At 45.6% G+C, this 13,014-nt stretch overlaps 1 protein-coding gene across 13 annotated transcripts in view; it reads left to right on the top strand.

The window, feature by feature from the left end:
* SFSWAP (splicing factor SWAP) overlaps positions 1-13,014 on the top strand; it is a 79,542-nt gene that overhangs the window by 35,834 nt on the left and 30,694 nt on the right. For 8 of the 13 annotated variants that reach the window (XM_069557990.1, XM_069557988.1, XM_069557984.1 and 5 more), the window contains 6 exons: positions 1,373-1,613; positions 2,587-2,718; positions 3,290-3,383; positions 4,108-4,279; positions 10,123-10,353; positions 11,425-11,615. In XM_069557990.1, the coding sequence (XP_069414091.1) occupies positions 1,373-1,613; positions 2,587-2,718; positions 3,290-3,383; positions 4,108-4,279; positions 10,123-10,353; positions 11,425-11,615 (1,061 nt within the window). The remainder of the gene's footprint in view (positions 1-1,372; positions 1,614-2,586; positions 2,719-3,289; positions 3,384-4,107; positions 4,280-10,122; positions 10,354-11,424; positions 11,616-13,014) is intronic. The other 5 variants (XM_069557989.1, XM_069557983.1, XM_069557982.1 and 2 more) reach the window with 1 other exon arrangement.

The following is a 13,014-nucleotide window of genomic DNA, read 5'->3' as shown; positions in this document are numbered from 1 at the left end:
TAGTTCACTAAGTAATAATCTCAGTTCCGTTCATGTTGCTACAGATGGCATTATTTCATTCTTTTTTGTGGATGAGTAATATTCTGTTGGGTTTTAAGAATCCACCCACAATGCAGGAGACACAGGTTTGATCCCTGAGTCAGAAAGATCCCCTGGAGCAGAAAATGGCAGCCACTCCAGTATTCTTGCCTGGGAAAGCTCATGGAGAGAGGAGTCTTGGCAGGCTGCAGTCCATGGGGTCACAAAGAGTCAGGCACGACTTAACAACAATAGTATTCCATTGTACGTATGTATCACATCTTTATCCATTCATCTATTGATGGACATTTAGGCTGCTTCCATATCTTGGCTATTGTAAATAGTGCTGCTTTGAACAATTAGGGTTTTCTCTAGATGTAGGCCCGGGAGGGTGGCTCTAGTTTTTTAAGGAATAAGAAATCTCCATACTATTCTCCATAGTGGCAGGACCAATTTACAGTCCCACCAACAGTGTAGGATTCCCTGTTCTCATACCCTCTTCCTCATGTATTATTTGTAGACTTTTTCATGATGGCCATTCTGACTAGTGAGAGGTGATACCTTGTATTTCTAATGCATTGCCCTAATAATTAGCAGTGTTGACCATCTTTTTTGTGTGCTTATTGGCCATTGTGTGTTTCTTGGAGAAATGTCTGTTTGGGTCTTCTACCCATTTTTTGATTGGGTTGTTTGTTTTCTTGTTATTGAGGTATATGAACTGTTTGTATATTGTGGAAATTAAGCCCTTGTTGGTCACATCATCATACTTTCTCCTGTTCTGTGAGTTGTGTTTTCATTTCATTTATAGTTTCCTTTGCTGTGTAAAAGCTTATGAAGTTTTATTGGGTCGCATTTGTTTGGTTTTGCTTTTGTGTCTGTTGCCTTGGAGACCTAAGAAAACGATTTATGCCAAGACGAATTTTTAAAAGAGGAAAGTAATGAATGTAAAGAGTGGAGAGTTGGTGTCAAACAGGGAAGCCAGTGGAGGGGTTTAGTCCTCAGACGGTCATCTCACAAGACACACGGGGAGGGGAGCTGGGGTGCTGGGTGGGGGAGTCCGTCCTAATCTGCCGTTCTGCAGTTTGTGTAGGCAGTGGCCTTCTCTGAATGTCCCTGTGCATGCTCAGATTCCATTGTTCCTGGGTGTGTGTCTGGACATTGTCCAGTTCTTCCAAATTGTGTTGCCCCCTCGGCACCCTTTCTTATATCAGAAAAATAAATAAAATACATGGTTGACATTGGACAGAAGGGACACTGCACTTGAGCAAGTGTCCCTTTCTCCCTGCATTGTGTATTCTAGCCAACTGGCCCATCATTTACCACTCTCATGCCCTCAAAATGTGTCTCTTCACAGCAACGGTGGCAGCCATGTACTACAGCTACTACATGCTGCCAGACGGCACCTACTGCCTGGCACCTCCCCCTCCAGGGGTTGATGTTGCCACTTACTACAGCACCCTGCCTGCCGGGGTGGCCGTATCGAGCTCCACCGGAGTGACTGCCACCGCCCCACCCCCGCCAGGGACCACGCCCCCTCCCCCACCAGCCACGGCGGAGACAAGCAGTGGGGCGACCTCTACCACCATCACCACAAGGTATGCCCTCCTGCTGGCTGGCTGGGGCACGCGTGCTCTTGGTTTGGGCTTCTTTATAGTATGGGTCACACAGAGGGTCTCTGTTATCTGAGTATTTATTATCCAAGTCCCCGCATTACAGGGGTGATTGTGACATAGGCACTTAGAGCAGTGAGATCTAACCAACTGAGAAAATCCCCTCCCTGTTAGCATCCCACACCCTCCCCTGAGCCCCAGCATCTGTTCCTTCCTGTATGTCACCATCTCAGGCGGACAGTCCCGGGCACAGTCAGTATCGAGTCCAGTTATTTGCCAAAAACCCGGATTTCATAGAGTTGGTGCAAGTGAATCTCTCCCAAACTGCTGGGAAACGGGGACCTGGCCATCAGCCCAGCAAACCACTGAGTCCAGAGCTAGCACGGCAGGGACTAAACCCCCAGCCCTTGTCGGGTGGAATGGAAGGGACTCTGAGCGTCTCAGCTGAGCAGGCACTTTGTAAGAGGCACTAGAACGTGCTGAAAATGTGCTTAGGAAACTTGGCAGAACACTTGGGTGTTTTTGTAGAAATGACCCACTTTCTGAACGTGCTAAGAAAGTCAAAGATGAAACTATGGGTGATGAATTATGCTAGCCAGCATTTTTAAGATAAAAAAATCCACACTTGGTTTATTCGTGGTTACTTCTGAGAATTAGCAATTTGAGGGAAACGGGAGGAGATGATCCTGTTTTCATGACCTTAAGTGTCACTTTGAGTAAAACCCCTATTTTCACAATCAGCAATGATATTTCGGTCCCTGTTTCAAGTGGATTGACTTTGATTTGTTTTCTGGAGTCCCAGTCATCTCAGATAAGAGCGTCCCTGTCTCTGTGTGACTTACCTATTGGTGGGAACTGAGACAGTGCAGGTCCTCCTCCAGCCGCTGTGCCGGCTGCCCCGACCAGTGGTCTGGGGGAGGGCCTAGTGCTGTGGGTGTGACTCTGTTCTCCCTTGCAGTGCGCTTGCTCCCGTGGCCACCATCATCCCCCCGCCCCCCGACATCCAGCCTGTGATTGACAAATTGGCAGAGTACGTGGCCAGGAACGGCCTTAAGTTTGAGACCAGCGTTCGGGCCAAGAATGATCAGCGGTGAGTAAAAGAGTTTATATGGGGTAGGTAGATGGTATTTGAGGTTTAGTTTAGCTTCTTTTTTTACCTAGCTACATAATTCTTTATATATATACACATATATATTTAATCCTATGTTTAGATAAATACATCTTGTTCAGTCACTTTGAATTGGGGTGGTGGTCTGTTTTATTGTTACAGTTTTTATTCATTCAGTTTGTTTTGCTTCATTTTTAAAAAATATTGGACCTGCCTAAAATAAAAGGCTGGAATTCATGCTTTTCAAGAATCTGCTGTGGAAGTTTAGACCCACACTTCACCTTGTGTTTTTAATCAAATAATGTTCCATGCTCAGATTGTAACATAAAAACAGGAGGCTGTGGTTGCCGCACAATCTTTGTGACTGTGGATGAGCGCTCTGCCCCAGTCTCTCGGGTCTGTAAAGTGTGGGGGCGGGTGTTGTGGCTCCCCTAGGGGTCGTTGAGATCCTGGGAGTCAGTCACTGTGAAGTCAGAGCAGGTGTGGTTGGTCGGAGCTGAGGTGTTGCAGTGAGCGTGTCTTATTGAATGGCTCAACCCTTCTCTGTTCCTAGGTTTGAGTTCCTGCAGCCGTGGCACCAGTATAACGCCTATTACGAGTTTAAGAAGCAGTTCTTCCTCCAGAAAGAAGGGGGTGAGAACGCACAGGTATGTGTGGGAAGAACGGTCTGATTCTCAAGATGTGTACTAATAGTGTGTACATTTCACACTTGCTTTTAGGTGTAATGGATGTCTTGCTTTTACTGACTTACCTTTCTCCCCTCTCTCTGTTTTACACCTGTTGAAACCTTTGACCACATTCACAGTTCATTGATGATCATTTGTCCAGTCAAGGGTGCTGCCCACCTTTGTCCTTGAGGGCCGCCTGCTAGCAGCTCCCTTCACAGCGTCCCTCCCTGCAATCGGCCCCACACTTGATTCTTAGGTACCTGTTGGAAGCATTTCTTCCTGTCCTTATAATCCTTTCTTCTGGCTCTCCTCTCCTCCTGATATTTTTTAAAACCTGTATTGGTAGAAAACATATCAGTGGATTTCCTCAGGTTTTTATCTCTGACTGCTCAAACTGAAGAAAATGGATTTATCTGCAGGTGCTGGGCATAATTTGGTGTTCTAAATGTGTTCTCAGTGATCCATTTCCACAGAAGTTGTGGGCATTTGTTCCCAAAACGGTGTTAGAGGGGAAATACCTCCTTCTCTTTTTAGTCTGTTCTATCAGAAAATAGAAGTCTGAGTTAGAAAGTATGCTCCTTAGTGTTACTTAGGCAGTAACATAGCAGTGCTGTTGTCCCATGAGATGTACATACACTGTTTCCTGACAAATCCTGCATCATTTCCGGTGAGCAGTTCATAGTCATGTTTTTAACCTCTGCAGGCTGTGTCAGCGCCGGAAGAGACTCCTGCAGAGCCTGCTCCTGAAAAGCCGAGTGATGTTGGGGAAGATAGTGCGTCTGAAGACGCAGCTGACGCAGGGGGAAGAGGTGTCTCCTCGGGGAAGAAGGAGGCGTCATCCAGCAGAGCTGTCCCAGACGGGAAGCTTGTGAAAGGTACGCTGCCTTTGGTACTGAGAGTTCCATTTTTGATCTTGTACCTCGTAGGTGTCACTTTAAATTAGCAAGGAAGAGCGCTAGACCACTTACGGTCAGCTGCCTTCAACCATAGGACAGGAGGGAATGGCTGCCCCTTCTAAGTTGCTGTAATGAAACTTGCTTACTTCATAGCATATGGGTTAGCCAACAAGTTTGTTCAAGTTTTTCAGTACTATCTTATGGAAAAACCTGAACAAGCTTTTTGGCCAACCCAGTACTTTCTTGATTTTGAATTTGGGGTCATTTGGATACAAACTCATCTTAGGTATACATTTGTTTTAACAGATTATTCTCGTGTTAGGGTTAATGGAAGCGTTTAGAATTTTTCAAATAATGTTTTGTACCCCCTTGGACTTCTGAAACTACATTCAGACTATTGTGCCAATGAAATTAGTTTTATTTGTTAAGGTAGTTCCCTTGAGGGTCTCTACCAGGCGGTATTCCATTCACTCCATTCCCGTTTCCCTTTATGTTCTTGGGAGGAGTTTTTCATCTACCAGGACAGACATACAGAAAGAAAAAGGCTGACACAGGCACATTAGCAGAACCCTGTGTGGTAGAGCATGCGAAGAAGCAGTGAATTCCACCAAGTGGGAACAAGAAAGGGCGTGCGGAGGGAAAGGGACTCCCAGAAATAGAGGCTCACACCCAGGCAGAGGCAGTCCCACCTGAAATGCATGGCTGGTTCAGAGATGGGAAGCGGTCCCAGCGACTCAGGTGTCAAGTGAGGCATACCCACCAAGGTAGCCTCAGCCAGCTCGTGGGGCTCTGCCCTCCCGGTGGGTCCTGGGGCTCCCGACAGGGGCAAAACACCTTACCGCTTAGATCAGAGGAGTCTCTTTGCCCTGTGTGGTGAGTATGTGAAGCAGAGAGACCACGTGGGAGGTTTGGAGTGGAGCTGATGGCCCCAGGTTGGGGAGGGGCGCTGGAGCTAGTGCTGGGGCGAGAGGAGAGGCAGGAGGTCCCGAATGGGCCAGGACCACAGGAGGGGCTTTCCCAGCAACCAAAGACAAGGTTCTCAAGAGTGACCAAAAGGACGCAAATGAAGAACTAGGGAACCAGTGATTTAGGAGAGCAGGGAAGCATCTGTAAGCCTCTCAGTATAGCAGGTTCCCTGGGCATGTGTGTTTCATCTCTCACCCCTCCCAGCTGTCTTCAGACTCTCGTTGAAATAACCAAAGGAATGTAGTAAGTAGAGAGTAAAAACTGTTACTAGTAAAGCAATTATTCTTCAATTAAAAATTATAAAAGGAGGGTGGGGTTGGTTACTGCTTCAAAAACTGGGGGAACATGCTTAAGAAAGACAAGCCAGCCCATCTGGACTTTAGTTCATAGGAACAAGCTGGACATTCGGGGAGCCAGTGGCAGTGACCCCCAGAAGAACCCACTGTCAACCAAAGAAGGGAGCAGGCCAAAGACCAGAACAGCCAGGAGCATCTGAGGGCAGCTAGGCCCTATCAGTGTGATCCAGTGCAGTGGGTCAGCCCCTCAGCCAAGGTTACTGCCCGCCATGGGGCACCCTCCCCTTTCCTGTGAGTGCCTGGTAATTCAGCAGATGAAACCATGCTCGCCTCCTTGCACTCTCTGAGCCTGAGACGCCTGAGAGCTGCAGGTGTCCAACAGAACCCGCCCTGCCTGAGACAGGCCGCTGCACCTGCAGAGGGGCAAGAGTTCAGAAGGACACGCATCTGAGCCCTTGGAAGCAGTACTAAGTTATAGGAAAATTCTTTTACTCTCTGATTTCTATTCTCATAGAATTAAAAGGTACTGTAAAATCAGTGTAACCGATAATCCAGCATCTGGGAAAGATTTAGAAAAAGATTGCCAATTTTTAAAATATAATAAAGCGCTCAAAATCAGATTGGATGAGAAAACAAGTTCAGAATTTTCCTCAGATTTCCAAGGAAAAGGATAAAGATGGAAGAAAAGCTGTCTAGAAAGAAAAATAGGTTGTCCTCCACAGGGGGAAAAAAGCAGGCTGGCACATTAGACATGTGTCTATAGCATTAAATGCCAGAGAAGTAAGGGCAGTAAGAGCAAGTGTGGGCAGGTGGGGTTCCTTGCAGAAGTCCCAGTGTGGCACCCCACCAGAAAATCTCCCAGTACAGCCAGTCTTACCACCAGACAGGTGCCAGAACAACATCCGCAGTTCCCGAGATGCTTATGAGACAGCTTCCCTAATATGACAATAATTGATGTTGGAAAAACAGGCTCTCCATTTGAAAAAAATTAGACTGTTACACCCCACCTGACAATAAATAATGATTCCAGACAAAGTGTTTAAATGCAGAAACTAAAACCATGAAAGGAGAGGAAAACTAGATAGTTCTTTCCTAGTCTTTAGAGTTGGAAAGTACTGCCTAAGAATTTAAGCCATAAATGATAAAGAAAGATTAATAGGTCTGGCGGGAGCTGGGCCCGTATAGAGTTGAAAGACAAATGTCAGGACAGCGGTGATTGCTAATAATAACAGAAGATAAAGGTCAAAATCCTTGCTATAGGAAGAGCTCTTGTGAATCAATAAGAAAAGTCACTGCAGTAGAAAAACAAAGGGCATGAAAAGCTAGTTCACAAAAGAAAAAGAGGTGGTACGTGAGCAGATTTCTAAAATGTGTCTCCACTGACAAGATACTGTTCTTTGCCTCCACTTTGCTAAGTTAGAAAGTAAAAGAGAGGTTGTGGGCGGCTGGGCCCTCACACACTGGCCGTGGAGTGTTGTTGGTAAGGCCTCTCTAGAGGAGGGAGCCTGATGGTGGAGACCCACTTCTGAACACAGACGCCCTCCTGCTCCTGGAAACGGCTGGTTCCCCAGGCTGTCTCAGCCAGGTGTTCATCACAAGGCTTGTGAGCTTTCAAAAATAAGAAATTGGGAACAGCTGTGGGAGATTGAAATAAACTGGTATGTCCATACTAAAAATATGACTGCCATTTATTAAAATGATGTATGTTGACATGGAAAGATGTCTACACTTGTGAAGTGGAAATAATAAGCGGGTTAAAAACAGTAAAGCATGGTCCCATTTTCCTGTATCTGTGCACATGTTGCTGCCTCAGAACCATCCTCTGATAATATTCAGATCCTTTTTTTCCCATATCCAAATTGCAGTTGGTCTTTCATTTTCTTCACCTGTATTTTCATAATTTCCCACCGAGAATATATCTTACCATAGAAGTTAAAAGCTATTAATGACCTTAAGAAAGGAAGCGTATCTGATGTGGAAGGCAGAGGGCCAGACACTGTGGGTTCACTCACAAGTGTTTTCTGAGAGTCGGTGCGGACCTGAGCCACCTTAGTGCTGCAGTCCTTGCCTTTCCCAGGCTCCAGGTGAGCAGACCACACACGCAGGACAAACTGAAGAGCGGCTGAAGGAGGAGAGGCCAGCAGGCCCTGTCCAGGGAGAGCCTTCATTTGAGAAGAGCTGAGGAAGAAAGCCAGGCGTGGGAGAGGGCGACAGCTCCAGGCGGAGGACAGGGCTGGCCCGGAACATAGTGGGAGAGGTGGCCAGGAGCCTGGGCTGCATCCTAACACAACAGGAAACTGAAGGCTGTAAGAAGCGCTCTTCACATGTTGTGTGATGTGACTTGCAAATAAGCTTCCATGTAGAAGCAATAGTTGTATAATTGAATAATTCTACAAAGGAAGTAATTCCTAATCACCTGCTTTCAGGCTGAGCTACATTGGGAAAGTTACTTCACCTTTTTAACCTCAGTTTCCTTGTCTGTAAATGGGGAGGCCTGATCATTTCTTTCTCTTCCTGGGGTCGCAAATGTGAAGTGAGGTGAGGCGTGTAGACTGTGTATTAGTTTTATTTTAAGTCACTTTAAAGTATATGCATGGTGTTGGCGTGCATTAAGCTGTGTTCCAGAAGTGTTCCTTTTAATGTATTTTTTGGTTGAATTTATTTTAGTTTGGAGGCCTGAAGATGGGGAGTAATTGTTTTAAAATTGTTTTATGATACAGTACTTTAGCCCCAAGTTAACTTGAGTAATTTTGATTAACAGTTAACTGAGGTTTTCTTTTATAGTGACATGTTTATTTGACTCTGATTTATTAAAGAGACCTAGAGGCAATACAAGGTTAATGTTATGATACTTTTTTCTTAAGAAAAATTTCAAACAAGTACAAAAACAGAGCCTGGCAAAATAGTCACCACACACACATGCAGCACTGAGTGTCCAGCTCCCGTGGCCAGCACTGACTAATTTTATCTATAGACTCAGTCCAGCCCATCCCCTAGGATATTCTGAAGCAGATCCCAACATCTTGGCATTTTATCCATCAGTGTGAGTGCATGTATCTCCAAAAGATAAGGGCTGTTCTTAACATAACCACAGTAAAATGATTAATGTTGGCTCTCCCAACAAAGTGTATTTTTCCTCCCGTGTTCTTTGTCTGGGGTTTATTAGGAACGTGCACCACCCTGCACAGTCCAGGTGCGTAGCGTTGCATGATCAGCACAGAGACTGACTTTGCCCCCTTTGGCTCTGACTTACAAAACAGCGCTTTGTGCGCATTAGTCGCTCAGTTGTGTCTCTTTGTGACCCCGTGGACTGTAGCCCACCAGGCTCCTCTGTCCATGGGATTCTCCAGGCAAGAATACTGGAGTGGGGTGCCATTCCCTTCTCCAGGGGATCTTCCTGACCCAGGGATCAAACCCGGGTGTCCTGCATTGCAGGCAGATTCTTTGCCATCTGAGCCATCAGGGAAGCCCAGTTTACCAACATTGAACATCTTAGGGTGTGCTTTGTAGCTTGAGGTAATTATTGACAAGAGATGATTATTTTTCGGTGATCGGGTTATTTGCCAGCTTCTAATCACACATGGATTTGGAACCATAAAATGCTGAAAGTGGGGGTGCCTCTGGGATCAGCTGAGTGAGCTCACCCTCACAACCCCAGCCACTTCAGAACCTGCCTTGGTTAACCCAGATCCACTTCCTTCTCAGAGTTAGCTCATTTGTGCTGCACTTAAAATCACCCTTCATTGAGGTTTACTTGAATAGCTTTCATCAGTAATAACACATGGTTTTAAAAATAAAGTGTCTTATTACAACCAATTAGGTGTTGTTAGGAGCCGTTTACCATAGTGTCTGAGGAAGAAGGGACCCAGTGAGTGAGTGTTGAGTGGATGGGGGGGAAGGGGAAGAAGATTGTTTCCTTTTGGGCCTTTGTATTTCTCTTAAATTAAAAATTCCAAATATTCTAGTAGAGAAAAAATTGAACCACCTAAATTTTTGTTACCTTAGGTTTAAAATTGTCTTACAGGTTCAGAAAATAGTTTAACATAATGCCTGGCACAAAGTAGGCACCCAGTCAAATGTTTGCTGAATAAAGGAATAGATTATCTTGCTTTTGTTTAAAAAAAAAGTTTATTTTATACAGTTGGGACTTTTTTTTTAGAAGTAACTTTTAATAGTGGAGTCGCATCATATGCTTACTTACGGAAACTCAGCTATGTGCTGAGCCCAGAAAAAAGAAGGAAAACGTCAACAAAAATTGACCATTTGGCCCTGCAGTGACCCCAGCTGGCACTCGGTGTGTGCGTCCTGACGTGGCCCGAGTTGGAGCCAGTGCTTTGCAGTGCCCTGCATCTAGCCTGGGGTGTGTGACATCCTTCTAAAGGCTCTCTGACATCATGGGCACTACCTACTGCCCCTAAACCCTCCCTTTGCGTAAGATGTGGCTCCACTCTAGACGTTGCTCCCACCAACTGATGCTCATGTGAATGGTGGGGCCGAGATTTTTGCTCTGTGCTTCCAGTTACTTAAAAATGTATTACCATTTTCACCTTTTCTCAATAGCTTCATTTGCTCCAATAAGCTTTGCAATCAAGGCCAAAGAAAATGATCTACTTCCCCTGGAAAAAAATCGTGTTAAGCTAGATGATGACAGTGATGATGATGAAGAAAGCAAAGAAGGCCAAGAAAGTTCTAGTAGTGCTACAAACACTAACCCGGCAGTTGCCCCACCCTGTGTAGTTGTTGAGGAGAAGCGGCCTCAACTTACCCAGGAGGAGCTAGAAGCAAAGCAAGGTTTGTCAAATGTTTTAAACTTCTTAAAAGAAAAGTATGTACATACAAGATTAACCTACTAAGCCAAAAATACAGGACTGCAGACTAGAGTCTCCAGCCTTTGGAGTCAGACCGCTGGGGAGCTGTGTGATGTTTCTGTTCAGCTGAGAAGCTCTCAGTCAGATGAGGAGCGCTGCTGCTCATTAAGCTCAGACGCAGTGCCCTCGGCGATTTGTTTTCCGAGGAGGAGCTGAGAGTGGCCAAGAGTGCTTTAATGGCAGCCCTGGGGCAAATGCTCAGCCCGCGTTCTCAGCTCGGGTTAATGTTCTGAGCCAGCAGGTTCCCTTCTGTGAGGCCTCTCCCTACAGAACCATCGGACCCTTGAAGGGGCCGGGGCCCCTGCTGGTTTTCAGACTGTGGCTCGTCTTCATGGGTCACAGTGTGGCCACCGCTTGCCTCTGACACATGACCAGCAGTGTTCTACCCTTCTTTCAAAATAAGCACTATTCTTCTCTAACTAAAGTCATTAACAATCCTTAACTGGTTTTGTGAATTGCTTTTTCTGTGTATGCACAGACAGATCACACAGCATTGGTAAAAGGTAACTCTTTAACCACAGGAGGTCCTGGAACTTGTGATATGCTGTAGTTCTCTCCCCAGCACACATGTGTTCATGCCTGTGTCGCTAAATCTGCATTTACTACGTGTGAACTCAACTGTGTGTCGGTTCATTTGGCATAAAACACTTCACAGAGTGTTCATTGCCCGGTATGGCTGTTTGGGCACTTGTATATGAGAACCATTCCAAGAGTCTCATCATTCCAGGTTTCACTGCTATGGAACCCCATCAGCTTTCTGACTTTCAGTTTGAAAGTAAATTTATGAAAAGTACTAATAATAAGCATCATAAACTAATTCTTTCAGAAATCTGTTTGCCTGATTTGTTGACCTTTCCTGAAATCGGTATCACGTTCATGTTTTAAACTGCATTGTATCTCATGACCGTGCTACTGCCCATGAAAATTAAGACAGCAAGGTATTTATAAAATACTGCTTGCTCTAAACATCTTTTTTCTTTGTTTATTCCTTAAGCAAAGCAAAAGTTGGAGGATCGACTGGCAGCTGCTGCCAGGGAAAAGCTGGCCCAAGCGTCTAAGGAATCAAAGGAGAAACAGCTCCAAGCAGAACGTAAAAGAAAAGCCGCTTTATTTTTACAGACCTTAAAAAATCCTCTGCCAGAAGCAGAAGTCGGGAAAGTTGAAGAGAGTCCTTTCAGCGTAGAGGTGAGTTTAAAAAGGGTCCGCCATCAGTGCTCTGAACCAAGCACCATTGGTAGAAGTACCTGTGTGTGAATCCTGTAGCCTCTCAGCTCTTGAGCTGTGTGAAGGCTATGGGCAGCCCCTGCATCTCTCCCCTATGGGATGGAGCGCCTGTCCAGGCAGACTATGGAGGCACCATGGAGTTCAGTTCCAGACCTGGCAGCAAAGTGAGGCATGCACGTTTCTTGGTTTCCCCATGTGTGTAACAGTTACGTTATACTATACCGTAGTCTCTGAAGTGTGCAAGCACATATGCCTGAAAGATAAATACATACCTTAATTTAAAAATCCTTTGATGCCCAAAAATGCCAGCCATCATCTGAGCCTTTAGCAAGTCATAACCATTTTGCAGTAGTAACTTCACTGATCACAGATCAAATAATGAAAAAGGTTTGAAAAAATGCAAGAATTACCAGACTGTGACACAGATGTGAAGTAAGAATATGCTGTTGGGAGGATGGCCTTAACAGACTTGCTCGACACAGAGCTGCCACAAACCTGCAATTTGTAAAAAGAAAAAAAAAAAAACAAACACAGTATCTGTGAATTCCAACAATTTGGGAAAAAACAAACCATAGTATCTGTGAAGATGAGGTCTGCCTGTACTGTATAGCTGGGGTCAGCAAGAGTCTGATGGAGATTCCCAGAATGTACATGCACACACCACATTCTGGGTGCAGTGTCACAGTCCAGGCCTCTGGGCCCAGGCTGGGAGCCTGTGCTTTGTGGCGACCTCCCAGGAGCAACAGAACTTCGCCTCTGAGGCACTCATCTCAGGCCTGGACAGACCCGCCGGAACACTCATGTTCCTGCCATCATAGCAGCCCTTGAGCTCATGCTTAGGGTTATAGTCTTATTCAGGGATCTAGGTTACTGTCAGCTCTTCAATTAAAAGAAAAGTGAGATAAGATGCGGTCACTGTCATCTTCTCTTAAGACAAGTTTCCTAAGCTGTAGGACCAGAACTTAGCCCCCCGGCCCATTTCTTCCCTTCAGAAGGCTGTGGAGGGGGGCTTGGACTGCTCAGAGCAGGGTTCACGCCACTTCGCCAAGTGTCCCCGAAATGTCTTTTGCAGCTCTTTCCCCTGTAATGTAGATGGGCCCTGTGCGTCTTTTACTTTAATTACATTGACATTTCTAAGAGTCTAGAGCCATTATTCACAACTGATTTTTGCTGCATGTAGCCACAGGTTTATTTGTTTCTCCTTGGAAAGCAGCATTTTTCAGCATTGTGTTGAAGGTCAAATCAGTTTTCTCACCCCAGGAATCAGTCTGCAATTCAAATCTGGCAGGAGGCCTCAAAAATAGTAGCTGGATCAGACTGGGGAGCAGCGAGCGCCGGCTTACATGGCGCCTTCAGATGC

The sequence above is a fragment of the Ovis canadensis genome, chromosome 17 (genome assembly GCF_042477335.2).
Source record: "Ovis canadensis isolate MfBH-ARS-UI-01 breed Bighorn chromosome 17, ARS-UI_OviCan_v2, whole genome shotgun sequence".
In the NCBI taxonomy this organism is placed as follows: Eukaryota; Metazoa; Chordata; class Mammalia; order Artiodactyla; family Bovidae; genus Ovis; species Ovis canadensis.
The sequence above is the reverse complement of the archived record's forward strand: the minus strand, read 5'-3'. Positions and strand labels throughout refer to the sequence as shown.